This window comes from Anarrhichthys ocellatus, unplaced genomic scaffold (assembly GCF_004355925.1).
Source record: "Anarrhichthys ocellatus isolate YVR2014 unplaced genomic scaffold, GSC_Weel_1.0 scaffold26, whole genome shotgun sequence".
Lineage (NCBI taxonomy): Eukaryota > Metazoa > Chordata > Actinopteri > Perciformes > Anarhichadidae > Anarrhichthys > Anarrhichthys ocellatus.
The window spans coordinates 130,666-157,200 of NW_022280056.1; the positions used below are offsets into that span (position 1 = coordinate 130,666).

At 40.7% G+C, this 26,535-nt stretch overlaps 5 protein-coding genes across 9 annotated transcripts; 2 read left to right on the top strand and 3 right to left on the bottom strand.

The window, feature by feature from the left end:
- Positions 1 to 150: 150 nt before the first annotated feature.
- On the bottom strand, positions 151 to 4,005 carry aspdh (aspartate dehydrogenase domain containing). 3 transcript variants are annotated; one of them, XM_031861885.1, is made up of 8 exons: positions 3,940 to 4,005; positions 3,742 to 3,799; positions 3,495 to 3,639; positions 3,271 to 3,355; positions 2,621 to 2,770; positions 2,254 to 2,477; positions 2,031 to 2,170; positions 151 to 1,346 (listed from the first exon to the last, which is right to left on the bottom strand). In XM_031861885.1, the coding sequence occupies exons 2-8, from the start codon at positions 3,794 to 3,796 to the stop codon at positions 1,309 to 1,311; spliced, it is 837 nt and encodes a 278-aa protein (XP_031717745.1). In that variant the 5' UTR covers positions 3,797 to 3,799; positions 3,940 to 4,005; the 3' UTR covers positions 151 to 1,308. The 3 variants fall into 3 exon arrangements, with proteins under 3 accessions (XP_031717745.1, XP_031717746.1, XP_031717744.1); XM_031861886.1 differs by having other exon boundaries at positions 3,742 to 3,804; positions 3,940 to 3,981; XM_031861884.1 differs by lacking the exon at positions 3,940 to 4,005 and having other exon boundaries at positions 3,742 to 3,920.
- A 692-nt stretch (positions 4,006 to 4,697) lies between these two features.
- On the top strand, positions 4,698 to 6,538 carry tmem86b (transmembrane protein 86B). The gene is made up of 3 exons (XM_031862157.1): positions 4,698 to 4,913; positions 5,059 to 5,302; positions 5,683 to 6,538. The coding sequence occupies exons 1-3, from the start codon at positions 4,860 to 4,862 to the stop codon at positions 6,135 to 6,137; spliced, it is 753 nt and encodes a 250-aa protein (XP_031718017.1). The 5' UTR covers positions 4,698 to 4,859; the 3' UTR covers positions 6,138 to 6,538.
- Positions 5,784 to 9,758, bottom strand: hspbp1 (HSPA (heat shock 70kDa) binding protein, cytoplasmic cochaperone 1). 2 transcript variants are annotated; one of them, XM_031862156.1, is made up of 8 exons: positions 9,645 to 9,758; positions 9,236 to 9,371; positions 8,766 to 8,973; positions 8,402 to 8,626; positions 8,007 to 8,162; positions 7,562 to 7,658; positions 7,346 to 7,457; positions 5,784 to 7,026 (listed from the first exon to the last, which is right to left on the bottom strand). In XM_031862156.1, exons 2-8 carry the CDS (start codon positions 9,353 to 9,355, stop codon positions 6,952 to 6,954), a joined length of 993 nt encoding a protein of 330 aa, XP_031718016.1. In that variant the 5' UTR covers positions 9,356 to 9,371; positions 9,645 to 9,758; the 3' UTR covers positions 5,784 to 6,951. The 2 variants fall into 2 exon arrangements, with proteins under 2 accessions (XP_031718016.1, XP_031718015.1); XM_031862155.1 differs by having other exon boundaries at positions 5,785 to 7,026; positions 9,598 to 9,758.
- Positions 9,759 to 10,371: 613 nt separating this feature from the next.
- On the top strand, positions 10,372 to 14,560 carry tufm (Tu translation elongation factor, mitochondrial). Its single transcript, XM_031862181.1, has 10 exons — positions 10,372 to 10,453; positions 11,168 to 11,214; positions 11,303 to 11,441; positions 11,607 to 11,773; positions 11,950 to 12,219; positions 12,352 to 12,484; positions 12,684 to 12,788; positions 13,281 to 13,432; positions 13,798 to 13,917; positions 14,103 to 14,560. The coding sequence occupies exons 1-10, from the start codon at positions 10,417 to 10,419 to the stop codon at positions 14,271 to 14,273; spliced, it is 1,341 nt and encodes a 446-aa protein (XP_031718041.1). The 5' UTR covers positions 10,372 to 10,416; the 3' UTR covers positions 14,274 to 14,560.
- Positions 14,561 to 17,393: 2,833 nt separating this feature from the next.
- On the bottom strand, positions 17,394 to 24,841 carry kcnj12b (potassium inwardly rectifying channel subfamily J member 12b). 2 transcript variants are annotated; one of them, XM_031862370.1, is made up of 2 exons: positions 24,747 to 24,841; positions 17,394 to 21,891 (listed from the first exon to the last, which is right to left on the bottom strand). In XM_031862370.1, the coding sequence occupies exon 2, from the start codon at positions 21,749 to 21,751 to the stop codon at positions 20,480 to 20,482; it is 1,272 nt and encodes a 423-aa protein (XP_031718230.1). In that variant the 5' UTR covers positions 21,752 to 21,891; positions 24,747 to 24,841; the 3' UTR covers positions 17,394 to 20,479. The 2 variants fall into 2 exon arrangements, with proteins under 2 accessions (XP_031718230.1, XP_031718229.1); XM_031862369.1 differs by having other exon boundaries at positions 24,300 to 24,841.
- Positions 24,842 to 26,535: the final 1,694 nt, after the last annotated feature.

Here is a 26,535-nt window from a genome sequence, read left to right on the forward strand (position 1 = left end):
TGCTGAACCTCACTAGTGAAACTTTATCTGTGGCAATCGTTTAAGTCATCCATGTACTTTCTAGTTGTGACTACGAGTGATAAATTTAATATCGGCTTGTTGTGAAAAATGACATCACTGTCAGTGTCTTCCCAACCTGTTCGTACCTCAGATTCTTTAGAAAAAGTCTGTCCGTTTGACATGTTTTGGTATTGTTTCAGTTACACCAGCAGTGCAACCGGTGGTTTGCTTTGAGGAGTAAATGCAGCAGCTAGAAAGGGCTAAAGAAAGCTCAACAATGGAAAAAAAATCAGGATTGCTGGATTTTGTAGTGTACCAACACTGGATAACATACTGTAGGTCTAAAATATTGAAACATAGAGGAATATTTTGAGTAGCTGGAGGAGATTTTATACTTGTTTCAAACATGGGTCAGAGCCGGGAAAGAACACAACCCTCCTTTATACCGGATTGTCCCCTGGACTCATTCAAAGCTATTTTCCTGGTTAAAAAAAATGTAAAGATGGTGTCATTTGCTTCGAGCACACACAGAGAGCATCTGTTGTTTTACTTGTGTTTGGCTTAAAAGTGTGATGATGATACAGAGCTTCGAACACAACTCTCCACCTTGTAGCATCTTTTTCTTTCTTTTAAATGCCTTGTTTACTACGCAACTTCTCAAAGTGGGAATATAATGTAGAACACATACACAGCAACACAAATAGCATCAGAAACCCCCAAAAATGACAGTTTTCTCATTCTGAGAATAGTGTGTGTGTGTGTGTTTTCATTTTTGTTTTGCGCCTTAGTATCACAGCCATTCAGTGGCAATCACCAATTCACAACCTCACGCTCCTCTTTATGTCTGCGCTTGTGTGGATTATTCCTGGGTTTGCCTGTTTTTTGACAAGTATAAAATTGTGAAGGGAATAAAGGTGAGACAGATGGGACTGAGATGGTAACAATGTTTTTGGGTAAAGAACGTAAGAGAGATGGCAGGCAAATGGCTAGACTCGACTATCAACCTGTCTAATGGAAGAGGAAAATGATTTTACCAGGCGTATACTCCCCCCTCCCTGTAAGAGTTTTATAATTTGTTACAATCTTGCATCAGATTAACTAATAAAGTTTAAATATATATACCTATTGGTGTTTTACAAATAACTTTCTCTTCATTCTTTGTATGTATGCAGTTTATTGGAGCACACATTCACGGGTCTGTGGGTATTCAAGTTCTCAGTAACACAAGGATCCAGTGACAACATCCACACTGATTTATCTGGATCTTCTTGCTGTGTCGTCGTGAATCCTGCAGAGTTCACATCTGCTTCAGCACAAGTAAACTCGGCCCCCGTGACCTTTGCAAACTGAAAGAAAAAAATAATATATAGGGTAAAAGCAGAATTGCCAACAATTTACTTATTTGCACATAAGCAAACTCAAGATCTTTTTTTATGACCTAAACACCGATGTTATGACACTAATTAAATCATTGTTTACAACTGACTGGAGACATTGCAGTTAATGGTTTGACCCCTAAACTACAGGGGGACCTTAAAATACTGCTCTTTTGACTCCACTTAATTCATCTGACAGCTGTTAATACAAGTTACCTCTCAAATTAAGATTTAATAAGCAAAACAAGTGATCATTGTAGTAAATACATCACACTGTTAAAGATCAAACCCTTTTTGCAAAAAAGTGTCTCGTTGAGGCCAACCCCATTAATCATCTCACAACTCCTCAGATGTTTCATGTGACCCTTTTGTCACAAGTTGTCCGGGTTGGTAACCACGGCCTAGACTAAACTACCTTCTGGATATAAATTAGTAAACCAGTTTACCAATAAAATGCTACGGATGAATTCATGCATTAGTATTAATATGTCACAGGGGCCTTTTACTTTTGACACTATAAGCATCAGTACAGTTTGCTGATAATACTTCTGTACTTTTACTTTTGTATGAATTTGAATGCAGGGCTTGCAATTATGATTATTTTTAGAATGGGTTCTTTCACTTAAGTAAAGGATCTGACCATGCAGGACTCACCTAGTAAACTATTCCAGAAGGAGTTGTATGTTGCACTGCCGGTTACAGCTCCGAGTTTGGCTGGATTCCTCCTCACTGTGTGTACTGAAAAGCCACTGGGCCCAGTCACCTCCACCTCCACCACATGATAGTCACTTAACCTGGGGCATAAAGAGGTATGAACAGTGGGATTTAAACATATGAAAGGCTGCATTCGCTCAATCTGATTTTTAGAAAGACTCACGCTGTGTCGGACACGATCTCTCCCTGAACACCAGTAAAGCCGAGTGTTCCTGCTGCCACTGCTGCTGCTGCCATGGTGTTAACGTTGTTAGGAGCAAGTGGGCACAACTCTGCCACTGAGCCTCTGAATAAAACACGCCTGCCCTCTTCCTCCGTCCAATCAGAGAGGACATCTCCAGTCAGCCGGAAGCAGGATGGATGCTTGGACATTCTTATAAACAAAGCCTGAAAACAAGTCAAGTACAACATAATAGTTTATTTGCCATTTGCAAGCTGCACTTTCATTCTCAAAGTCTAAACCATGTGAAGGGTGGCCACTGCATGCCTTTCGCTAACACCACACCTGCACTGCCCCAGTGTTATTGTACCTTCAAGGCTCCACTGTCATTCAGCCTCTGGATGTCCTGGCCTCCCCACAATGCACCACTGGGGACGTAGAGCGTCCTACCATACTGTTGAGCCGCCTGATGCAGCTTCTGGTTCAGATCAGGATCAGAGAGAGCAGAAGGAGAGCCCACCTGAGAGGAGGAGAAAAAAAAGGCACAAAAGAGGATGTGATAATTCTGTGATTAACAGACTGCTGAAAGTTTGTGTTAGCTTATGTGTTCTCATTTTCTGTAATGGATCCATGCAGTGCCGATTTGATTTTAAGAATAAAATGATCATCTGTTGGAGACAACAAAAGAAAACAATAGTACCATGTTGACAGTTGGCCAAACATACTGACAATCCTTAAAATACAGAAAACCCAAAAGACTAACAACTAAATATCCTTTTTAGAAAAGACCATTGTCCAGTTAATCAAAATAAAAATCTCACTTATAAACATTAATACACCTTGTCACCTGTCTTACTCATATCTGTTTTAGTCTTCTTACAGTTAAGGAGCAGGAACATAAGAAGCAAAGGATTTATTAAGGATAATATATCTCTACATAAAATGCTAAAAAAGAAAGAAAAAAGAAATACTCTGTTTTGCAGCAACCATATTTCCCACACAAACAGAGGAGAAGCTTACCATGAAATGAGACTGAGACAGGAATTGAAAGCCAAATTCTTTCACTATCTGTGGATGGCACACCTCTACAATCACATCACATCGCCTGTAAAAAAGAAAAAACAGTTTTACAAAAAAAGTTTTCTAAAACGTTGTCATGCATGTTGTCTAGCACAGAGATCATATAAGATGCAAATACTGGTGTTATGCATATGGGTTTATATTACATATGTGTGTTATTGCACCTATCTGCAAAGGATGATAGGTCACCAAGTATAAGTTCATCAGGAACGAAACCTTTGAGCTTGTCAGAATTTCTGTTCCAAACGAAAGCCAGTGTTAGACCGAGAGCAGCTCCATCTTTAAGGATCCTCTCCACCAGATACTGCCCTGAAGCACACACACCCACACGTGAGGAATAGAGCTAAACAAAAGACTCTAAAGGCTTTATGTCAGAAAGTGTGTCTGCAGTATGAGAGGGAGAGTTCAGACCTAGATGTCCGTAGCCTACAACCCCAATCCTTTGGGAGGAAGAGCTGGTTGCCATGTCCTGTGCTGACAAAAGAAACATGCTGGGAAAAGAACATTCACCTGCAACTTGAACACACAAACCAACACACACACACATACACATATGCTTTTGACCCTACTTCCTATCTGTACCAGTATATTATTCATTGCTCTCCTCACCAGATAATGCCAAACCCCAGCAGAGCTGTGTTACTCCCAACGTGAAGCATACAACCGGACCACGACTCCAGGAATTGTGAGCAAGCACAGTACAAAGTTCGACTCAGAGAGGCCATAGTTAATCATTGTTAGTTCTTCAACGTGTGGAATGGATTACATGCTGAGCTCCTCCTCCATCCATTTAAACAACTTCAAATCCAGATGCATTGAAACAATTCATTTTTGGAGAAATCTGAAGCAGTGTGGACATCTAGTGACCCTCGAACAACGCAATGTGAAATCAATTTATTTCTTCGAGATTATCAGCCCCAACATTTATGTATTACATTTGTTGGAAAATAATCCTGTACAGCAGCAGGTCGTTTTGCTTTCACATTTAATAGTTTTGAAAATAGAGTCGTGTCAGAGTTTAAGTTGCCAGCCTTGCCACTCTTGTCATAGTGGCAGAGATGAATTGCTCATGTTGCATCCCAGGTTTAGAGATATGAACCAACGATTTTCCCAAAGGAAGTCCCTTTCTGGCCATTAATAATTTGTCATTACCAACAATAATCATAAGTTCACAAGTTAGAAATCAACCTTTATCATATGAGTTTTCTACTAGTTCAACTTTGCTCCTCATGAGTTAATGTCGGCAATAAATAGCTGAAAAGGTCAAAGGTGAGATGTTTGTCCATGAGAACATTGATTATCAGAGAGTAATCAGACAGCAAAGATCGGTCCAAAGTTCATTGCTATGAAATAGCAACAGACTGAGAGACGTGGCAGAGATCCGAGACAGAAGAGAACGAGGCGAGAGCATCTGAGGACTACATGTGACGACAGGAAAGCAAAGACAGAAGAAAGTAGAAGGTGTCAAGACCAGACAGGTTCATCCAACTGAGAGATCTGCTGGAGTCCACGACAGTGTTGATTCTGAGATGATGGACATCCTTGAGACAGATGCCTATGACAGGCGGAAGAGGAGAAACACGGTACCTAAAAATCATTTATTTATAGTCAATAGTTGTTTAACATACAACAACTTTCTCTATGTGGAAAAGATAAAACTCATAATTTCAGCCTAATTCATGTTGTGACTTGTCTCCCCGTTTCTTTCTGTTCCTCCCTCTCTATTAGTCCTGTGCTCTTTTTCTTTCTCTCTTGCCTTTCTTTTTGTCTGCAGCTGTGTTCTTCTACCTGTGGACACCTGACTCAACCGCATCCATCATATCTGCAGGTGTCAAATCAGCACCAACACTCCTATTGGCTGCAGTAGTGCTGAGCTGGAATGGAGGTCAGAGTGTCCTGGGTGTGGTGGGAGGATTGCTATTCTCTGCTGTTGGTGATTGCTGCCTGGTATGGCCTGAGCTTTTTCTGCATGGTAAGAGTTTGCACTCGGTCTGGCGATGGATAAGCCTAACCCTAACCCGAGGGGCTAAAATTCTGTTCAAGGTGCCATGTTATGAGGAAGTAGTATGTCTCAGATGAATGCATACTGCATGCAGCAGTATGTACTAAAAGGAAAAGTATGCCATTTGGAACGCAGTTCTTGTCCCGTTGTCCACAGATTCTTTATGTAGTACATGAGTGAAGCACAAATTGAGGCATTTTCAAATTGCAACTTAAGTTGTTTTCTTTATAATTAGAGAATATATGTGCATTGCCTATATGATAAATGTAATTTTAAAAATAACCCTTTTTAAATTTCTAAATTTAAGATGCAAAGATACCTGTCCTTAACATCTCACACATCTGTTTCAGGAATGGGTGCATTTGCTGTGGCTCATATGCTGTACTCATTCACCTTCCTCTCCAGTCGTTACACGGCATACTCTTCTTCCTCTTCCTTCTGGACTCGTTCTCTGTATCTGATCCTGTTCACGGTGGGAGGAGGTTTCTACATCTACATATATCCGTTCCTGCAGAAGACGCCAAACTCCGATACACTGCTTCCAGCTGTGGGGGTCTACATTGTCTTAATTGTTCTAATGGGGGCATTAGCTATCAGAACCCGCAATGTGGCAACACTGTTAGGAGGTTTGTTCTTCATGGTGTCTGATGTGTCGCTGGCTCTGCAAGTTTTTAAGGTGACTGCACCAATGGAGCACGGTAACGCTCTTGTCATGGTCACATATTATTTGGCACAGCTACTAATAGCTGTGGGCGATGTAAATGCAATGAACAAGGAGGACTTTGCAAAATGGAAGAGTTCCTAAACAGTGTCACTCGAGTCTGAAGTATCTCCATCACCCTGGTAAAATCATTTAACTTATAAATCCTTTAGGTCTTGGAGTTTCTAATATGAACCCATTAAATAAAGTAAAGAGGAGAACAGAAGGACACTACTGTCAGCACTTGAAGGCTTCTTGCTAGTGCCAAAGATGGAGTAAAAGAGCAGCTTGCAAAGTCAAGATATTTAAATGTGTTTACAGCTTACGTTTGAATAATCATACTAATACTCAACATATTAAAATACCAGTCTACAAACTAAAAGAAACTCCACAAATATTGGTTAGAAGAATATCTATATTCTGTGATTTGTGCCAAAATATTTTTATTTTGTATGACATCAATGTTTGTGTAGATTTTGCATGTTTTCCACATGTCAGCTGGCCATTTTATGTATATATAACAAAGACCAATTTGTTTTGTTAATAATAAATAAATATGGTGTAAAATAAACAAGGATTCTGTCCTGATTCAAGAGACAATCAACTACAATTAAATGGAAATACTTTACCTTCAGACAAACCTGACCTACAACAATTAAAGATAAGTTGCACATGTAACTATTAACAGTTGAAATACATAACATACTACCCGTGATGGAGTTTGGTATTTGGTTTGATATTATGAAGAGCTGAAAAGACTGGACTAAAATGACAGCTTATACATTATAATTATTTCTACAGTAAAATCCAGCTCCTGCATGACATACAACATATGGACAGCATCCGTCTTGACCCACATCATGAATGTTCCATTACATCTTTGCACAGTGACACCAACACAGGTGAGGTCAATAAGACTTCAGCGATCCATCCCATTGTCATCCGACTGTTGGAAACAAATAACCCTCAAGCGCTCCCAGAAGTCCAGTTCTTCCTGTTTGGAAACAAAAATGTGGCTTTAGAAGCTTTCCTGGACAAGGACTAAGCCTAGACTATTGATTTTAAAACTAATACCTTCATTGGAATAGAATTAAAATTCACTACAAGTATCGACATGGTGGCATCTAGTTAGTAATTAAAAATGTATATAGTCAACAGTTGGTTGCTTTTTGATAGAATCACTACTGTAGATTTTGCAGTCGTGCAGTAGTAGTTTTATACACGAGAACAGACAACTCCTCTGCTAAATTTGAGTCTTGAATTCCCACAATACTTTAACCCAGTTTCACCATCGGGCTCACATCTTCATATACCTCACTCTCTTCTTTTCCTTGGAGCTCTCTGGATTGCTGTCTGATTAAATCCTTCAGACCCAGAGCAGGATCCCTGCAGTCTTTGAGACCCTGTGGACAGTCTTCCACCAGACTAGACAGATATCAGACACACAAAAGGGTGCGATTACTAATGTGTACCATGAATTGTTGTCACTTGCGAGTACTGGAGACAGAAAGGTAGAGAGTGTTTCTTACCAGCAAAGGGCGCCAAGCACGTGTTCATGGAAAGGTGAGTGTGGTGTGCGGAGAACAGACACCAGCTGCTGTACCATACCCATGGAGACCGCTGTGTCTGCAGGACGGAGGAAACATAAAGATATCAGTATCGGGACTGAGAAAGTCACATCAATGCATCCCCAACTGTAACTGTGCGTACAGCATCTATAGTGTCTGTGATCAGAGCAGAAATTGGGCATAGGGACCGATGCCCTAATTTAACATCCAACCTAATTAACTAACTAAAACTGATCTATTGTGACTCAACTCAGTGTGGTTTATTACATTAACTGCTTGGATTTTTATCTTGTTTTTTTATACCTTTATTTAACCAGGAAAGCCTGATTGACAGAAAATAAAATGAAAAAAACCCACAGCTTTGTTTAAGGGCACTGTACCGTTTCGATGCTTCTCTCATTCGTACCTTTCTGTTCGGGATGTGACGTCAGCAGATTGAGCAGAAGGAATGCAGACTTGGCCCTGAGCTTCTCGATGTCCGATTGCATGCCTCGCATCAGCACCGAGATGCCATCATGGGACAAGAATTCCTGGAGTCCTGTCTCCTGCTCTCGAATCAGACCTAAAGTCACAACCAGAGAAAGTTACAGTTCTGTCCTGAGGTGTAGTGTATCCTGAATGCAGGCAGCATTACAATTTAGTCCAAATGCTTTACACGCTCTGCTTCAATGCTGTCAAAAGAACCATTAACGCTTCTGATTAAACTACTAGTCAGTATCATTACTAGCTAGTTTCAAGTAGACAGTATTGAGAAATAATGTGTTTTGTAGTAAAGTTTGCAGCTCTGTCCAAGATACTCACACGACACAGCGTAAAGGGCTTTTACTCTGACGGTGGGGTGGGGGTCTGAGTCTGTCAGCTGCAGCAGCTTTGCCAGCGCCCCGAGGCCATATAAGTGGACCTGCACCTCCGGCATGTTCTGAGCACAGGAAGCGATGAGCTGGGCAGCACGCCACCTCAGTCCACTTTGGGCATGACACAGATACTGAGAGATACACAGGTCCAGTCCACCAAGAGTCATTAGGTCTGTGAAGCAGAGGAACAGGGTACACACTCAGGATAGAGACAACAAATAGTATTTGTAGTCATAACCTCTCAGTAGCTATTGGTTCGAGGTCCATGCTGACATCTGATCAATAAAAATCGAATACTATTCATTACAAACCTCTTGCATTGTCCAGGTTCTCACACAACTCTGACATCACCTCAAAGGCTTTTTCTCGCACATCTTCATCCCTCTCATCTTCTACCTCTCTCTCCATTTCACTCACTCCCTCCTGGCGTAAGATGTCCAAGCACTGCTTTATCTGCTCCACTTCATCCATCTGCCCTTTGCAGACTTCTGATAGAGCACCTCTCAGCCAGATTTTCCTCTGTAACAAAGAGAGTACTAGTAGAACAATGTGTCACAATTACCTTTGATGGAAGGTAGAGGTCTTCATGGATACAAATAAAAACGGGTACTGTCCTTTTAAAACATTTCATCATGAGTCCAAAAGTTAAAGAAGTTCATCAATCATCCATTTTTATGAACACATGCTCCTTATTAGACCGTTCTTTGGTCCTGTGAGGACCCAACGAGGTGTTCGCCCAAAGCCCTCTCAGGTTTGAAATGTACATTTAACAGACCCTTACCTCCTCTGACATGGGCTGAACAGGGTCAGGTCCCTCTGTGGTTGATCCAGCATCCACTGCCAGAAGCAGGACCCCCTGGAGGTTTTGGGGATATTTCCTGGTTGGTTTGTCTTCTGCCATGATGTGCACCGCTAAGCTAAGAAACAAGACATCAAAACAAACGGGACAGGGACAACTTAATTCAGAGTTGACATGCAGCAGCAGTCATGGCCGTAAATATAAGTCCCAAACCCAGCAGACAGTTTTTAACCTTGACCTTTAATATAAAGATGCTAGCATTGGCTAGGCACTATTTATAGTAATAATAATTTAAAAAACAAACACAGCATCCCTACTCAAACCTTCATCTTTACACAACATACCTTTACACAAGTCCTATAAACAGTGTTGAAGAAATGGACACACTCACTGAGTCTTTTAAAGTACGTGAGCTCCCCTTTACACAGATTAACATGAATGTGCTAGAACATTCTAGCTAGCGTTAAGCTGAACGCACGAGTGGCGAGCAGGCTGCCATGATGTACCGTAAACCTTGAACCAAACTGACAAGCAAAATGTTTTTCGCCGAAGTCTTTCCTCAACGCTAAGTCATTTCAGTCCTCACATTGTTGATTTAGTTCTACAAAAATGACAATGTAGCAAAGCTCACAGTAATACAACCAAAAGCTTTTGAAAGGTACAACAGCAAACTCCTCCATATTAGCGTCATTACGGTAAATCCTTGCCGTTTGGACGCGCATGCGCGATGTTCAGAGAGTTTCAGTAACAGAGAGGACTACATCTGGTGAATCTCTTCTTCCTCAAACGAAGTAACAGTAACAGTTTTAGATATGAAATACCAGTATTAAAATATCCATCCACTCCATCTCTAACCGCTTATCCCGTTCATGGTCGGGGGGGTAACACATGCGTTGAAAGCGTGAAAAAAACCCATTTCTGCACCAAATAGATACATTAAGCGAGTTGGAGAGTTTTCAAAGCCTAACGTTAACTACTCCGGTCAGATTTGTTGTATGTATCTTAAAACCAACAGTTTGGTAATTATCTTATTATACCAGTTTAATTGTTACCTAATATACCGTTGTAATAAAATAAAAAACAGCAATTTGTGTCTTCCGTATGGAACTGGTGTGGTACTCTCTTCATCTTTTGCTGCTCTTTGGCTTGCTTAACCATCCAAGATGGCGGCGCTTGTGGGTCTGCGTGCATGTTTCTCCGGTAAAATTGTTTAATTCTCTTGTACTTACCGACTCTAAATGCATTTTTGTATATTCATAGCACCCGATTTGTTCTGCACTTGCAGAAGATGCTTTTTACTCTTGTGGAAACATAATCTACCTTAAAAAATTAGATGCTACTGTTTATTCGATAGCAGAGCAAGGTCACGTTACCAATGCGTTTTAGCTAACGATACAGCTAGCCGAGGATGAGGACTGACTGATGATTAGTGAAACTTGATTATATTATAGAAAGCTGTAAAGCTACCGAAGCTCACTGTTTGAATAACTAACAGTCGCTTATTCGGAGGAGAATGACATCGTTGAGTCTCCTGGTTTTACTGGTTCGTTAGCTTAATGTCAAGTGCTGCATGGTTGCTTTTAGCTGAGGACTAAATAAATAATGTTTGTAATTATAATGACAGTCATGCGTTACCTTTTGGCTTATTTGACACATAAATTGAATAGGCAGCAACAACATGTTCAGACACTGACAGCCTGCTGGTCAGGTTGAGTGGCTGTGGGACATTTTTGCAGTGAGACTGAAATAGAAAATAATAGTTTATTGCCTGTCATGAAGCTAAAATGGCTTGTATTCTTGTATTTTGAAACTGGAACATGTAGTTGGGGATTATAGGATAAAATACTTCTCCTGGATTATCCTGTCAATGATCTGAATTTACATTATTCTCATCTTTTCATTCCCTCGTCACAGCCCTTCAGCTGTCTTCGCCAGGCCTCCTGCACAGCTCCTTGAAATTGGTGAGTGTGTCCACAAACTGCAGTGTACAGACTGTTTTAACATGGATTTTGCTTCTGTATAATTCCTGGCTTTGTCTTTGTCATGTAGTCTGCTGTGCGTCTGAGTCGGCGAACCTTTGCTGCAGAGGCTAAGAAGACATACAGCAGAGAAAAACCCCATGTCAACATTGGAACAATTGGCCACGTTGACCATGGCAAGACAACCCTGACTGCAGCCATCACAAAAGGTAAAAAAACACTGACGTCCCAGCTTTTAAATCCAACACACTGAAACATTTGATTTGATCTAGAGACTTAAATGGCTCCACTGACTTATGGCAAAGGTCTCATTTCTCCAGTGTTGTGAAACAAGAAATCAGAATTGTGACCTTGCTGTGTTTTTGGGTCCTCAGTGCTCTCTGACGCCGGTGGTGCGAACTTTAAAAAGTATGAAGACATTGACAATGCCCCTGAGGAGAAGGCGAGAGGAATCACCATCAACGCCTCTCATGTGGAGTACACCACAGCCAACAGACATTATGCTCACACAGACTGTCCTGGTCATGCCGACTATGTCAAGGTAATCTGCTTTACTTCTACAAAGCACCTGCAGCCAACCTGATGATGCAACTTATTTTAGCTTTTTAGGATCCTTGTTTCTCTTTAAGCACGTCAAGCGTAATTATTTACCTTATAAATTACTTAAAAAGGTAATTAATCCCCTTTTAAATACCCTGGACTGTTTCTTTTTTTCAGAACATGATTACTGGCACATCTCAGATGGACGGCTGCATCCTGGTGGTGGCGGCCACTGACGGCCAGATGCCTCAGACACGAGAGCATCTCCTGTTGGCCAGGCAGATTGGTGTCGATCATGTGGTGGTTTTCATTAACAAGGCCGACGCCGTGGAGGACAAGGAGATGGTGGAGCTGGTGGAGATCGAGATCCGCGAGCTGCTCACAGAGTTTGGCTATGATGGCGAGAACACGCCTGTTGTGGTAGGCTCAGCCCTCTGCGCCCTGGAGGTAAGGGGACCGCTGGCAGCCATTTGTCTCACAGTTTAGTTAATACTGTGCTGATCTGTCAGTACATTTTGAGTCTCTGATGTGAAGCATCTGTTTGAGAACTGACTGAATCTTTGTTTTGCTCCATCTCAGAACAGAGAGCCTGAACTTGGTGTAAATGCAGTGATGAATCTGCTGGACATTGTGGATTCTTACGTTCCTCTCCCCAAAAGAGAGCTCGAAAAACCTTTTCTTCTGCCCATTGAAGGGGTTTATTCAATCCCAGGTATGAAGACATTATAAAGAATGCAGCCTAATAGTTAGTTGTAATGAATTTGCAACTTTTATGTAGTTCCCTGTATTTAGTCGTAACATTTTACTGATTTGCTGGCTATAAAATGCAGAGTCTCAAAAACGAGTCATATGGTGGTGATGCTAAAAAGTTACTTGCTTTAAATTTGAGTGTTATCATTTGTGTCCTTCAGGCAGAGGTACTGTGGTGACAGGCACTATGGAGAGGGGTATCATCAAGAAAGGAGACGACTGTGAGTTTGTGGGCCACAATCGCAGCTTCAAGTCAGTGGTTACAGGTGAGTGAAAGGAAAAAGCAACAGAAACTCAGAGAAGGAGCTCCTGTGCTGTTTACAAAGCATATGAATCACCAGGTGACATATTAAAGGGGAAATGCAGATGCTTCCATACAGGGCATGAGGACTGAAAGTTTGATAAGTATGTGAATCATATGTCATGGCCTTCTCAAGATATGTGCACAGTTGAACACCTTCTCTATGGGAGATGTGTTTATCTTAAATAATGATCAGAGTTCACACAGCCTCAGGGGTCCACACGCGTCCTAAAATGTATGACCTGATGGTTTTATTTGACACCTGTCTGCCTTTTTTTAAGTGTCCTCTGGCACTTTATACATTGATAAAGATGCCTATATGATGAGTTTCTGATCTAAAAATGCTGCTGAGCATCAGTCTGATACTGGTGAGTTCAAGTTCAAGTTTATGTAGTACTGTATGACTGTTGGTGTACACACAAGAATTTCACCTTGCTGTTCGTCCTGTTTTGCTCAGGTATTGAGATGTTTCACAAGTCTCTGGACCGGGCAGAAGCTGGAGATAACCTGGGCGCTCTGGTCCGAGGACTGAAGAGAGAGGACATAAGGAGAGGGATGGTGATGTGCAAACCAGGATCCATCATGCCATACCAGACAATCAAGGCCCAGGTCTGAGAGCACAAAGTTGCCGTTGTTACTGACTCATTTTGAATTATTTCTGAACAATCAATTAATCTAAATGGCTAATTTGTAAGTGGAGACAGGACAAAGGCACTTACATGATTGTAAATAATTGTAATGGCCAAAGAACAGATTTACAGGCAAACTGGGAGACCAGGCAGATGCCACAGTAATGACTGAGGTCATCCACTGAGTTACTGACGCTGTCTATCTGCTCACAAACAAAACATAGTTTTAAGTGATTTTTTTTGTTTAGTTTTTGCTATTGTAACCCATAAAATGCATAACTCACTGCATCCCGTAACCTGAACTCTGATGTGCGTGTGGACGTGTTTGTGCTTCCTGTATTCCAGGTGTATGTTCTCAGTAAGGAGGAGGGAGGCAGACACAAACCGTTTGTCACCAACTTCATGCCCGTCATGTTCTCTCTAACCTGGGACATGGCCTGCAGAGTCACGCTGCCCGATGACAAGGTTTGTGTGTTTCTCAAATACTGTAGTTTTTAAGATGAAATCCCGTCCACAACAGTTCACCCAGCTAGGGCATGTTGTGAACATCGTGTGCGTCATGATGTTTCAGGTCGAATCTGTAAAAATAGTTTGACAGTAAATGAAGGACAGTAACCACTCTCCTGTCTGTTGCTCTCGTCTTCGTTCAGGAAATGGTAATGCCAGGCGAGGACACCTCCTTGACGCTCACGCTCCGCCAGCCAATGGTTCTGGAAAAAGGCCAGAGGTTCACCCTGAGAGACGGAAACAAGACCATCGGCACCGGCCTGGTCACAGACATCCTGGCGGCTAAAGATGAAGACCAGTCCAACTGGGGCTGAAGGGAAACTGCAGAGGACTGGGCTAGGGGGAGGGTGCTCGGGGAGGGGGGGGTCATGGAGGAAGGGTGTGTGGTTGTCTGTGTCTGGTCAAATAATTACAGAAATCTACAAATAAAGTACATAAACCATTACACAAACTTCAAACAGGGAAGGACTGAAAGGAATTTGTGGCTCTGTTGTGCAGGTTCACCCAACCAAAATATCTGATATGTTTATCTCTGTCTTTATGTTAAAATGCCAGACTGTCAGAATTATGCCATTTATGTAATAAAATGTATTTAATAATATAATGCCTCCTTTGTTTGTTAGCAAAATCAATTTCACACAAAAAAAGAACAAAATACTATAAATAAGAAATATATTTCCATGTCACTTTCGTACAGAATCTTAATGTATAAATCTGTAGCTAAAGACTTACAAACATGTTGACCTTTCACATTAGGAAAAGCGCAGCTGTTTCTAATAAGACTAACGATGGATCAGTTCTATTCAAACGTCTGTGACAGTGAGCCAGCATGAACCAAACAGGAACCTGAAATCAAAGCAGCTAAATTGAAATCAGCCGCTATTGATTTCATTGTTTACACCTGTTATCTTTCCTACTCTGGCAAGTCAAAATGTCTTCTGTGTAAAAGGCCTGTAATATTTGCATGATACAAGACGAATGTGCCACATGAGGGCAGCAAAGAGGTGCTTCATTATTTGCTAAATGATTATTAATTATCAATAGTTAGGGAGTCAGGAGTCTCTCAACTATCCTTTGTGATGACCTGTGAAAACAAGTTAAATTCACTAGTAACTTAAGACACCTTCATTCTACAGTTTGTGGTTGATGTATTTATGATTATCAACTCCATTTGTTCTCTGGGTGAAGATGTTTCGAAATATGAAATAACCTGATCTCATCCTCAGCATGGTGTCCTGAGAGGTGACGGATATAAAGTGGGTCTTTCTCTCCTGTCATGCATGCAAGATCAAGAATTCCTTTACAGAAATGTTTAAGACAAGTATTGCACAAATAATAGAATATTTGATAATATTTATATATTATAACTATTACTGTAATATATTCTGAAATGTAATGATAAAATTAAGAAATACATATTCAGTTAAACAATTCACTCCACTAATGTCACCAAAGTGTGAACAAGCACATCTCTGTTAGATGACAAGCAGCGTCAGCCTGAGAGAAGAGCATGGCTGACATCGAACTTAATAAGTGCTAATAGTTTTTGAAGGTATAGCGTCCTTTATGTGATAATCCGGGCTGAACATGTTGGTGTTTGTGTGAATGTTTGGTCTCCTCTCTGCTCGCTGGTTTTCCAGTTGCTCTGTGTCTGCTGTAGGTATTTGAATCGGTACCTCCTGTAATCCAATCAGCCTGTTGCTGTAATCAAATACTGTATGTCTGCAGGAGCTGCTAGTACTACTGAGTGATGTGCTCAGCTGGACGATGAATGTCTCTCCATAAGCAAAATAAGTTCTATGAGCAGACAGTAAACACGAGTATATACTGGTGGTCAGTGATACAGTACATGGTTTTTACTGTCTCTCTAAAAGAATTCTGGTTCGAGCCAGAGTTCATCTGTGACTGAATCATGTCAACACACGCGTTGTTCCCATGTTGTTCACATGTTGTTTACATGTTCTTCACATGTTCATGTTGGTCACAACAACCTCACAATGTGGACATATCAAAGGCATTAGAAACGTCAGCAACATTATTAGTTTTATTGCTTGAATAACAGAGCCCTTCTGAGCGACATACTATTATAAATGTTATTATTAGATTACTAAGGCTGATGCATCATTGTTAAGCATCACTCAACTGTTGCAGCTGATTAAGTTAAAACTAGTTTCATATACCGATCAGGGTCATGAAATATAACTTCGTGGTCATCACAGAGAAATATAAATTTTCAGAAAATGAAAACACTCAAGTAAAGTACAAATACCTCAAAATTGTATTTAAGTACACGCAGCACTTAAGAATATGTACTTTCACCACTATAACACAGCAGTGTGTTGAGTTAATAAATATGTTCTATAACACACTATAATTTGTTTTTCATATCATATATTATTTTGTGTACAGACGACATTGTCTGCACGTTTTTGTACATTGATTTTTCTTCTGTTTTTGAAAGTAAAGAACATTCACACGGTCTCCTCTGTGTAGCTTCACTTGGGACAGTTACGTCTGTTTCCTCTGTCACATTTTCCAAGTCAAGGTGGGTTTTTCTAACCAGCGATCTTCCATTCACAAGTTCCCTTCTCAAACATTTGAGCTGTCCACACCCCTCAAAAGAATAACACGGCACTGCCTCAGCTATCCGATTTAGCTGTGAATGGAACGGGAAACTGCAATATAATATCACGAAAATACTGGTTTCCTTGACTTGTTCTGTCCTGATGAGATGTCACGTATTTCCAGCCAGTCTTCAACATGGACGCACTGACTGACCTTGAGCAAAAGCTCTTTACATCTGAGTCTTGTCTATAAATGGTTACATTCCTAAAAGAAACACACTAATGAGCCAAATAGCACCCAAAACATCCAATTGACATGTTTTAGCTTATCCATGACAATAATTACAGCAGAGTATGACTGTATTTAAACAATAGCCAAGGTATATTTAAACTTTATTAGAAAGACATGTACAGCTTTTACTCTACATATTGTATCATTGAAATTATTGAACAGACCTTGCTTTTGGAAGCTTTTGGGAGCTTTTGGTCCATTGGCCCTGAAGATAAATATGTGCATGTTTTCATCAATCAAACAATCCAGTCAAAACTTTCTTGTCTTTTTTGTCAGTTCCTAAAAAGTTGAAACTCCGGATATGCAATATTTTCATCCATCAGTAGCCCTGAAGTGAAAAAAGTTGAAATGGTTAGTTAACACAAAATGCAGGAATAATATAATTTGAATCTAAAATGTCTGGAGTTATGGCTTAAGGAGAGGAAGAGCAGCTGTTGCATCATGTTACTTTTTTCCACTCTCCACCTCCCTCTGGCAGCTGAGGGAAACCAGCGAGAATAGAACTGCTGCAATTAAGGCCAAATTTGCCTTTCAACAACCCACTCTGCATGTTGGAAGACTGACCCCTCCACGTCTTCTTCATCCTCCAACACTGCCGAGTGGGTGGCAAGCATCCCAGTCTATTCTCAGTGCTCCTTCCATAACGCAGCACATCTCAAAGAATACAGCACAGAATGAAATTAGACTTTCATTTGGCGCTCAAGATATCTTCCTGAAAGTTAAATGCATGAAAGGGAAGAACAGTTTATTCTGTTAAATGCCACTGTGATGGGATTTGATGCCAGGATAACAGTTTAATATCTCACACACCCACTCTTTAGCTCTTTAGCTGATAGGTCGTATTAAATGGTAATTAAATGAAACCAGATCTGAGTAACATTATGCTTGGATAGTCGTATACCTCCAACACACAGGCACGGTGATATTCTACTTATATTTGCTCATTTTAAAGGACTTCTACGCATTTCCCATTAGTAGAAACTGAGATCATGCCTTTGTTGCTCTGGTCAAGTATTTCAGTTATTGAAACTGTCAGCTGATATAGATGTCATGCTTCACAAGCCAACACATATTTTGGACAATTCAGCCAAAGGTTTAAGTTTGTGTGTGTGTGTGTGTGTGTGTGTGTGTGTGTGTGTGTGTGTGTGTAAGTTGTTTGGGTGTGCTTGGGTGCATGAGATCTCTTTTCCGATGTTCAAGGACACAGGGCAGGGAAATCAAGGACTGCCAAGTCGTGTCTGTACCTAAACACATGCCTGATTGGTTACATAAGAGGGAAATAAGAAACCTCTGACTCAAACCCGATACCGTGTGACCAAATCACAGCCATACATGACTGTCCATTCCTCTGTGTTTATCAAACAGCTCCCTACAGCATTTATTTGTTATGACTTGAAATGCATTCAGCAGATGCTTATTGTAAAATAATCCCTGCATTTTGTGTCCGTCTACCATGAAGTAAAAAGAAAACTGTTGACTTTGTGAGATATTTTTTATTGTGGAAATCAGCAGGAGTTTTTTTTTATTTGTCTGTCAATTTATATATTGTTGTCACACACAACAAATTAAAACCCTTTCAGGAGAAAACAAAGTGCAACTCAGGGTCAAGATTGCTTTATATGCATTTAGTGGAAGACAAGAAGAGATCGTTCAATTCAGTTGTTATTTCAGTCCATCAAGCAAAGAGAAATCTCCAGTTTCTTGCTTTGATCGAAAAATGTATGTTATTAACACTGTTTTTTAAAACAATGCATCATAACTTATTGTCTATTCAGCCAGAAACATCATAAAACCCAAAGTAATAATAATTTATTTACAATAGCTGTCTAACAAATGTACAAATGAGTCTTACTAAACCTGCTCTTGGTTGAAATGGCAGTAGAACCACTATTTGTTTACCTGGAGCGAGCCCATTCTTATAACTTCAGCACAAGTCAGCAGGATATAAATACAAATGTGTTGGAATTCGTTGAAATGGCAGTCGGGTGTATAAATTAACCCACTTGGAGTTTTTTGTTTGAGAAATGCGGAGGGAAAACTAATTCACCTGGTGGTACACATTCTGACCTAACATCTTTATTACTCGTTGTCCTATTAATATTTAAAAAAAGAAAGAGACTAATGCCTCTGGTCAAAAGAGCACAGAAAAACAACATAAACCATTATATGCCATCAGTGGATTCAATACTAGAACCAAATTCAACTAGAGATGTGTACTCACCAGGTGTGTCTGCAACGACCACAGCTGTATTGTGGGATTGAATGAACACAACCCACAATTGGCTAAACCCCAATCTAGACACCAATGTAAGGCATCGTAAAACACACTTCATTCAAAGTCAATAACAACCTGCAATGTATAAAGGTAATTGACTCAATGCTGTCGTATAAGACACGTCATACGATCTTGCTAGGGCTTAGTTTTTTTCACAAGTGATTAAAAAATATGTTAATGTGAGAAACATGTCCCTTGAACATTTAAAACATTGAAGGGTTATTCATATTTTGGCTTCATATAGACTTTCAAGAACTTGCAGAGATATTCTCAGTACTGTACTTTGTGTGTCAGGGTGGATTTAGCCTTTTATCTTAATATAGATCACTGATGTGATGCAATGCTCCACTCTGTCTCCCACGAGTTATGCATGTGATAGACACTTTTGTGGAGGCACTCAAAATTATGTGCAAAGTATTTGATTACCAATATGTGAGAGGGTCAGAGTTGGATTCTACTGTTCTTGCTGTGTGTTCATGTCCCGATGTTACAGAAAGGGCTGAACATCCAGAGGCTCGTTATCTGTCTTTGGCTGATTCTAATCTTCTTCTTTTTTTAGATTAAAACAGGTGGTGATGATGGCGTTTTGACCTGCAGCAGTACATGTATAAATCAAGGACCCATTAAATCAAGGACCCATTGTTTTGCAAAATACAAAATGTTTCTGCCAAACTGTTGAGAAATAAATCTACTCCATCTCCTCCGGTCAAATGTTTTCCTCTGGTTGAAACGTAAAGACAGAGATGAATAGTTTTCCTTTTAATAAATGACGTATGATCACCATCAAGTGTGTGTTTCCCTTTCTGTGATGGAAATATTTAAAACTATACCTTGTCATGTGTTATAGTTACATGTAGTCCATGTATGTATGCCAACTAACCAAGTCATCCATTGACATTGTATGATGTAGAATAGTCAGTGTTATTGTTCATATAAGTTATATCATGAAGAGGAAAATCCACTGTTGATCTTACCAAACTAATCTGGAGAAATATCCCAAAGGTTTAGTTTTCTTAACACAATCTTCAAAGTGTCACTGTCATTCTACACTCAGTGGCAAATTGTATATTTTAAGAACTGTGAACAGCACCTACCAAAACTATGAAACATTTCTCAAAATATTCATACAAAACTATGTTATTGCCATGCACTTTACTACTAGGATCATCTGCAAGTTGAAACATGACTCAATAACCATCCCAGGGAAGCCAGAGTTAATCCAATGAGAAATGTGATGAGTTTCATCCTTGCTTGTCTGTTGGAGATCAGTACTGCTGTTTCTCCACCTGTACAGGTATCCTCATATCAGTAGCATGACAGTCATAGGTCTCTTCAAACGCTTGCATTGCTCTGCATCTAAAAGCAAATAAAACCAGCAACAGCCAAAGGTTAAATCGCCGATTCTCTACGGGAGGACTGTTGATCACCTCCCTGTTCATTCACTAGCTCCGATGAACACTTCCTGTTTTCCTCTTTGTCCACATCTCCCTCGTCCTCCTCATCCTTGCTGAGGAAGGCCAGCTCGTTCTCATAGCAGAAAGAGTTGGCGCCAGATGTTGGGAATTTTCTGTCCTCCATGTCCTTGGCACTACACCTGGGGGTGGATGGTACTTCGAATGTTTTGTGAAAGTAGGCGTAATCTATCCTGTACTGGCTTCTCTCCTCAAAGATGAGGGGCTCAAAGCGGTGACCCCACAGGATCTCTGAGGGCAGGTAAGAGCTGCGTGCCTGTGTCGTCATGGCTGTGGCCTCCACCATACCTTCAAGTATAATTACTATCTCAAAGTCAGATGTTGTGAGATCTTGTTTACTGATGCCAAACAGTGGACTTTCTTCATCAATCTCATGTATGACAGTGAGGGGTGCAACCAGAAACAGGCGGTCCGTGCCTTTGTCATAGCCTACGTTCATGTCAAGCTGATCCAAGGGGATGTATTCGCCTTCCTCCGTGAAACGGGGCTTGACGAGCTGGGCTCGCACATGACCTTCCACAATGTGGCTCTTCCTTAGATTAGCAACCCTAAACATGAGGCACAGCTTCCCATCACGTAAAGCAATGACTGCGTTGTGGCTGAACAGTAGAGTCTCTGCACGCTTTTTGGGCCTCGCCATCTTGGCCATGATGGCACCAATCATGAAGGCGTCGATGATGCAGCCCATGATGGACTGAAAGACCACCATGAAGACAGCAGCCGGGCATTCCTCTGTCACACAGCGAGCACCATACCCAATGGTTGTCTGGGTCTCAACAGAGAACAGGAAAGCGGCCACAAAGGTGTTGACCTGTGTGACACAAGGAACAAAACTGTCATCCCCTTCGGGATGTTCCATGTCACCGTGTAGGAGGCCGATGACCCAGAACGCCAAGCCGAATGTTAGCCAGGACGTCACAAACACCAGGCTGAATAGCAAGAACATGTATCGCCAGCGGATGTCCACACATGTTGTGAAAATGTCAGATATATATCGCTGTGACTTCTCATCCATGTTTGAGAAATGGATGTTGCATTGGCCAGCCTTGCTGACGAACCGGCTGTGGTATTTGCGTCTCGTGTGAATCTTGCCATTGCCAAAGCTGCCCACAGCAGGCATGGTACTTAGTCTTAGGCCTTCTTCTTCACAGGACACAAAGCTGTGGTGGTGGGCCCTTCCTACACTCATGCCTCGGTGGGGCACAGCCAGAGGGGCTTCACACTATCAGCCCGGCTCATACAAAACTGACCAGGCTCACAGGAAGTGGACAGCTTCGCCCAAAACAGGGTCAGTGTCAACTGGAAACGAGAGGTGAGGCACAATGTTTCCTGTAAAGGAAGGACAGGTGAAATTAATATACAACATTATCTATTATCTGCCCACAATGTTATTTTGTACAGTGTATGGATATCACCTGAAAAGTAGAAAATGAATGCATTTGCCTCTGTTTAAACAGAAAATCAAGATAATCATACATTAATGTTTGCAATATAGTACATTAACAATGTGTTGCTGCTTTTGGCCTCAGCAGAAACACCACATATTGAATACACTGGACAAAGCCAATGAACATGATGTACATGGCCACTTAAATTCCCCAGTAAGTGCTTTAATGGGAAAAAAATCTTTTTTGTTACTGCACAGTTCAAGAATATCCCACATTCTCTATTTCTTTGTTCCAGCACTTTATGACTACATCTGACTACTACTGTTGGTTTAGGACAGAATTTTGCTGCGTATGATTCGCTGAAAAAATATCCAGACTTCTCTAGTCACTCACTGTCGTCTGACACTGTTTCAAGATCTGGTTTCTAATAATAGCTGCTGGTTGCCAAAGCTTGTTGTATTTTCACTTAATCATTTTAAATCTTCACTGTTGATTTAGTAACAACTCTTTTGATGTCATTGATGTCATTGATGATGAATGTAGTTTACAATAATCTGTGTTTTGAAGCCGTTTAAACAGTTGTTTGTGATGTACAGTTCAGGAAAAACATGGAAATTATACAGTTATAAATAGATTTTCAAACACAACCACATTGCATTTCTAATGTATCCTTCCAGACATTTGATTCTCTGCTCTTCCTCTCTTTGCCGCCTGCTCTATTCGAAATACTCTGGTGTATACAATGTTTTTCTGATCAACAAGGTACAGAAATAGCCGGCTAATCCAATGCCCTGCCATTTTATCTGACGTATATTCTGTTTCCTCCAGCTGGCACAACTATTAGAGGCACTAGAGTACTGTGATGAGGCTGTGTCATTCCCCTGTGAGGCTGAACTGGAAAATAATATGGGCTGAAAAAGACGGGGCACAAATTTGGGTATCCTAGATGAGACGGCCTCAGATACAAATGGTTTGATGGTAGGAATCAATATGGAATCGCTTCAGTCACATCAATGGAAAAATATTTTTTTTAAAGGGGAACTGTATCCTGATTAATCCTAACTGCAGCCTTCAGCACATTCAGATTGTACTGGATTTGATGTCCTACAAAAAAAATTGTAACATATGATTTCCAGCAAATTGTGTGCCATTAAGTCTTTGAACACCTGTATTTATAGTGCAAGAACTACTATTATACAGTAAATTTGATCAAAAGCCTTCTGAAACATCCTGTTTCACACATTACACCAAGCAACAAGTTTATTGGCCTTCTTTTTTCTGTATTATATATATATATTTTAATGTTTTAGTCTAACAAGAGTCTACAGCAGTGGCTCAGTGAAGCAGAACTAAATGTTAGCATCAACGCGCTAAAATGCTTGCAGTGTTTAGCAGGTATAAAGTTCACCACGTTCACCGCTTTAGTTCAGCATGCTAACATTTGCTAAAGTACAGCAAACGCTAATGGGAAATTCGTGGGTATTTGGTCATTAACTATAAGCAAAGACAGATTTTTTTTGACATTTCATCACAGATTGGACCAACAGACAAATGCCATATATTTATCGCATACATGCATTATAAACTAGACATGCTTCAATTAGTTATTGAAATTTATGTCGCTTGCTTTATTGACGTTCAGCTGCCCTGATTCATTATTATTAGAGATTTAATTGACAGACACTCACTTTGACAGACACTCCCTCATTTCAAGGCATAAAATAAGACACAGTCACACATCACACTGCAGACTCCAGGGACCGAGAACCAGACGACACTCAGCTCAGAAAACACGGTAGAGATGATTGTTTTTTGTTTTGTCTCTTTAAGAGACAAGATGCAGTCAAATATAAGGCTCAGAGCTTTAAGACCGTGCAGTTATAAAAGCAAACTTCCGAATGGGGTCACAAAGTCTGCTGTGCAGGTGTCCCCAACATGGATACTCGGCTATGGATAGATAGACAGTGACACCCTGGACATACAACAAAACAGCTATGTAAAAGTTGAGATATGTTTCAAACACTCAGTCAGAATTAATTTAGAATTGATAAGTACAGACTCCAGGATGACGATTGATAAAGAAACAAACTCACATTTTGTGCGGATTCGAATACTCTGGTTGCTAAGAAGCAAGGTTATTAATATCTAATATTCTGTGCGACTGCTCGTCAGCTCTCTGAGGAGCCACACTCTGCCTGCTGGGCTGTGATCTCAACGCCGGAGCAGAGATGAGTCTACTTCTCTGCTGACGTGTGTCACAGTAGAGACTGAAGACAGTCCACAGGTCTCTCATTGAAAAAATGTTGACTAAAGTATTATATTCAAAATCTAAAATTACAAGTAGCTTACCTTGTGTGCAAGGTTTTTGAATAATTGTTGATTTCCGACTTTCTTTTTCTTCTAGATCTCCCAGTCTTTTAGTCAAACTGCTGCATGTTTCTCCTCAGGCTTCCTTTTTTCAACTCTTCTCGTCTGTTACGGGTAGAACCACTCTATCCTCGTGAGGCAGAAAAGTAAATAGCCACAGAGTACCATCATGTCTGTGCCTCCTGTTTCTAACGCGTCTCTTTCTCCACTCAAAAAGCACTCCTACGGTCAAGTCCTCCAAAGTTACTGCTCGATTTATATCCAGTTGATCAGAAACAGACAAGAAATGATAAAATCACTCAGTTGAAGCACTGAAGTCATAATTTTGCCCCTCAAGATAGCACAACGACTTGATCTCAGCTATCCCAAACTGATTGTCTCTTGGGCTCACATGACCTGTATGGTCCAGTCCAATCAAGAAATCAATACCTCATATCATATTTTAGAGTCATGGGCAGTCGACAGTCTCACACTTGCTTGGTATATCTGCTATGTGATCTTGTTCTGCTGCAGATCCCACTCTGTATCCCACATCCAGTGAACTATTGCTCACTGCTCCGCTCTTGTCCTCCCCCTCCCTTTCACGGTGTCACTGTAGATACTTGGCATTTGGAGACTACATGCTCTTCCCCTACCAAGTGTTGCACCAGCTAATGGTCAGCGATGTTTTTTTTAGGACTGATGTTTACGAGAGAGACCAGAAATGACTGGAACATATATAATTGTTAAACTAGTTTCTCTGGGTTTGGTTAGGTTAAGTTGTCCTTATTATTTTGTGACAGCATTGATTTTAATGAATGTATGAAGTGGTGTTTCTTTAGAGCCTCTCTTTCTTTCAGAAAAGCCAGAAAAAAAGTAATAATGCACATTGGATGCATCATTGGTCCAGAGGTAAAATCTACACTTTTGTGGGTATCTATGGAAATAAAAAAGTAATTCATGTCATCCTCTTTAATATTGTCTTTATTTTCTAACTTAAACCAAACTGATCACAGAGTGGGTGATGTGGTCTCCATTTTGACTGATTCAGAAAGCAGAGCAGCTTCTGTTGAACACGCTGGTCTTTAAAAAAGCCCATGTAGGCAGTTCCTTGCTGAACATCACTCATTTGTCTCATGTGTGTGTGTGCATGCCTGTGTGAAGGAGGAAATCAGTGAATAACTTGTGTATCACAAGGCCAATAAGAAGTTGTTTCCTTAATTATAGTTGTAAAACAAGACTATGAGTCAGCCACACTAGTACCTGTGTGAGACTGTACTTACAAATAGCAGATACCATGCTAACACCTCATGCTGGCATGGGATCTGCTATTTGTTACTTCGCACTAAACTCAAAGTACAGTGAGGCTCATGGGAATTCCAACAGTTTGGCAGGTATTATATTTAACGATGGCGCCAGTTGAAAAGTCAGGATCTCCAAAAGGCATTAGAAGACATCTAATGGTCTGGGGACCATGAATATCTGTACCAAACGTCGGTCTGTAGTTGCACAAGAGGAAAAGTCAGGGGATCATCAAAGTCATTAGGGTTAATCTTCTGGGCACCATGAATATCAGTGCCAAATCTTGTGGCAATCCATCCATTAGTTATCCATCCACCGTAGCCTAAAAAACTCAAATGTGGACCTCATGGCGGTGCTTGAGGAAAAGTCACAAGATCAGTAGGATTCATCCTCTGGGGACCATGAATGTATTAATTTCATGTGAATATATTGAGATATTTCAGTATGAAGCAAAATGGTGGACTGATAGGTGACATTGCCATAGAGCCATGGCAGGGGAACTAGTATGACTTTAAAAATGTGTCAATATTAGAGTGAGAGTTATCTCACTCTGGGGCACTGCATAGGGCAGACACACTTACATTGTCACACAATACTTCTGTGAAACCACAAATATTTTCCAAACACCCCAGATCAATAGAAATCTGCTTTGTGCGGTGTGCAAGCCACAACATGCAGGTTTTAAACAACCCACCGCCACACTGCTCTGCCCGTGAATTTGTAATTATTTCACAGGACAGAAACAGAACCAGTATTTCCAGTGCTGGCCTGGCCCAGATTCACTACAGGCCATCGCAGGGCAGAGAGGGTGGAAGGTTTGTGTGACACTGCAACATGACGTCCTCCAAGGAAGCCATGGTAATCTGAGTATCAGTTTTCTAAATTGAATGGGAAATAATATTTGACCTTTGTGAGTGTTAGTGCTGTTGGATCTGTG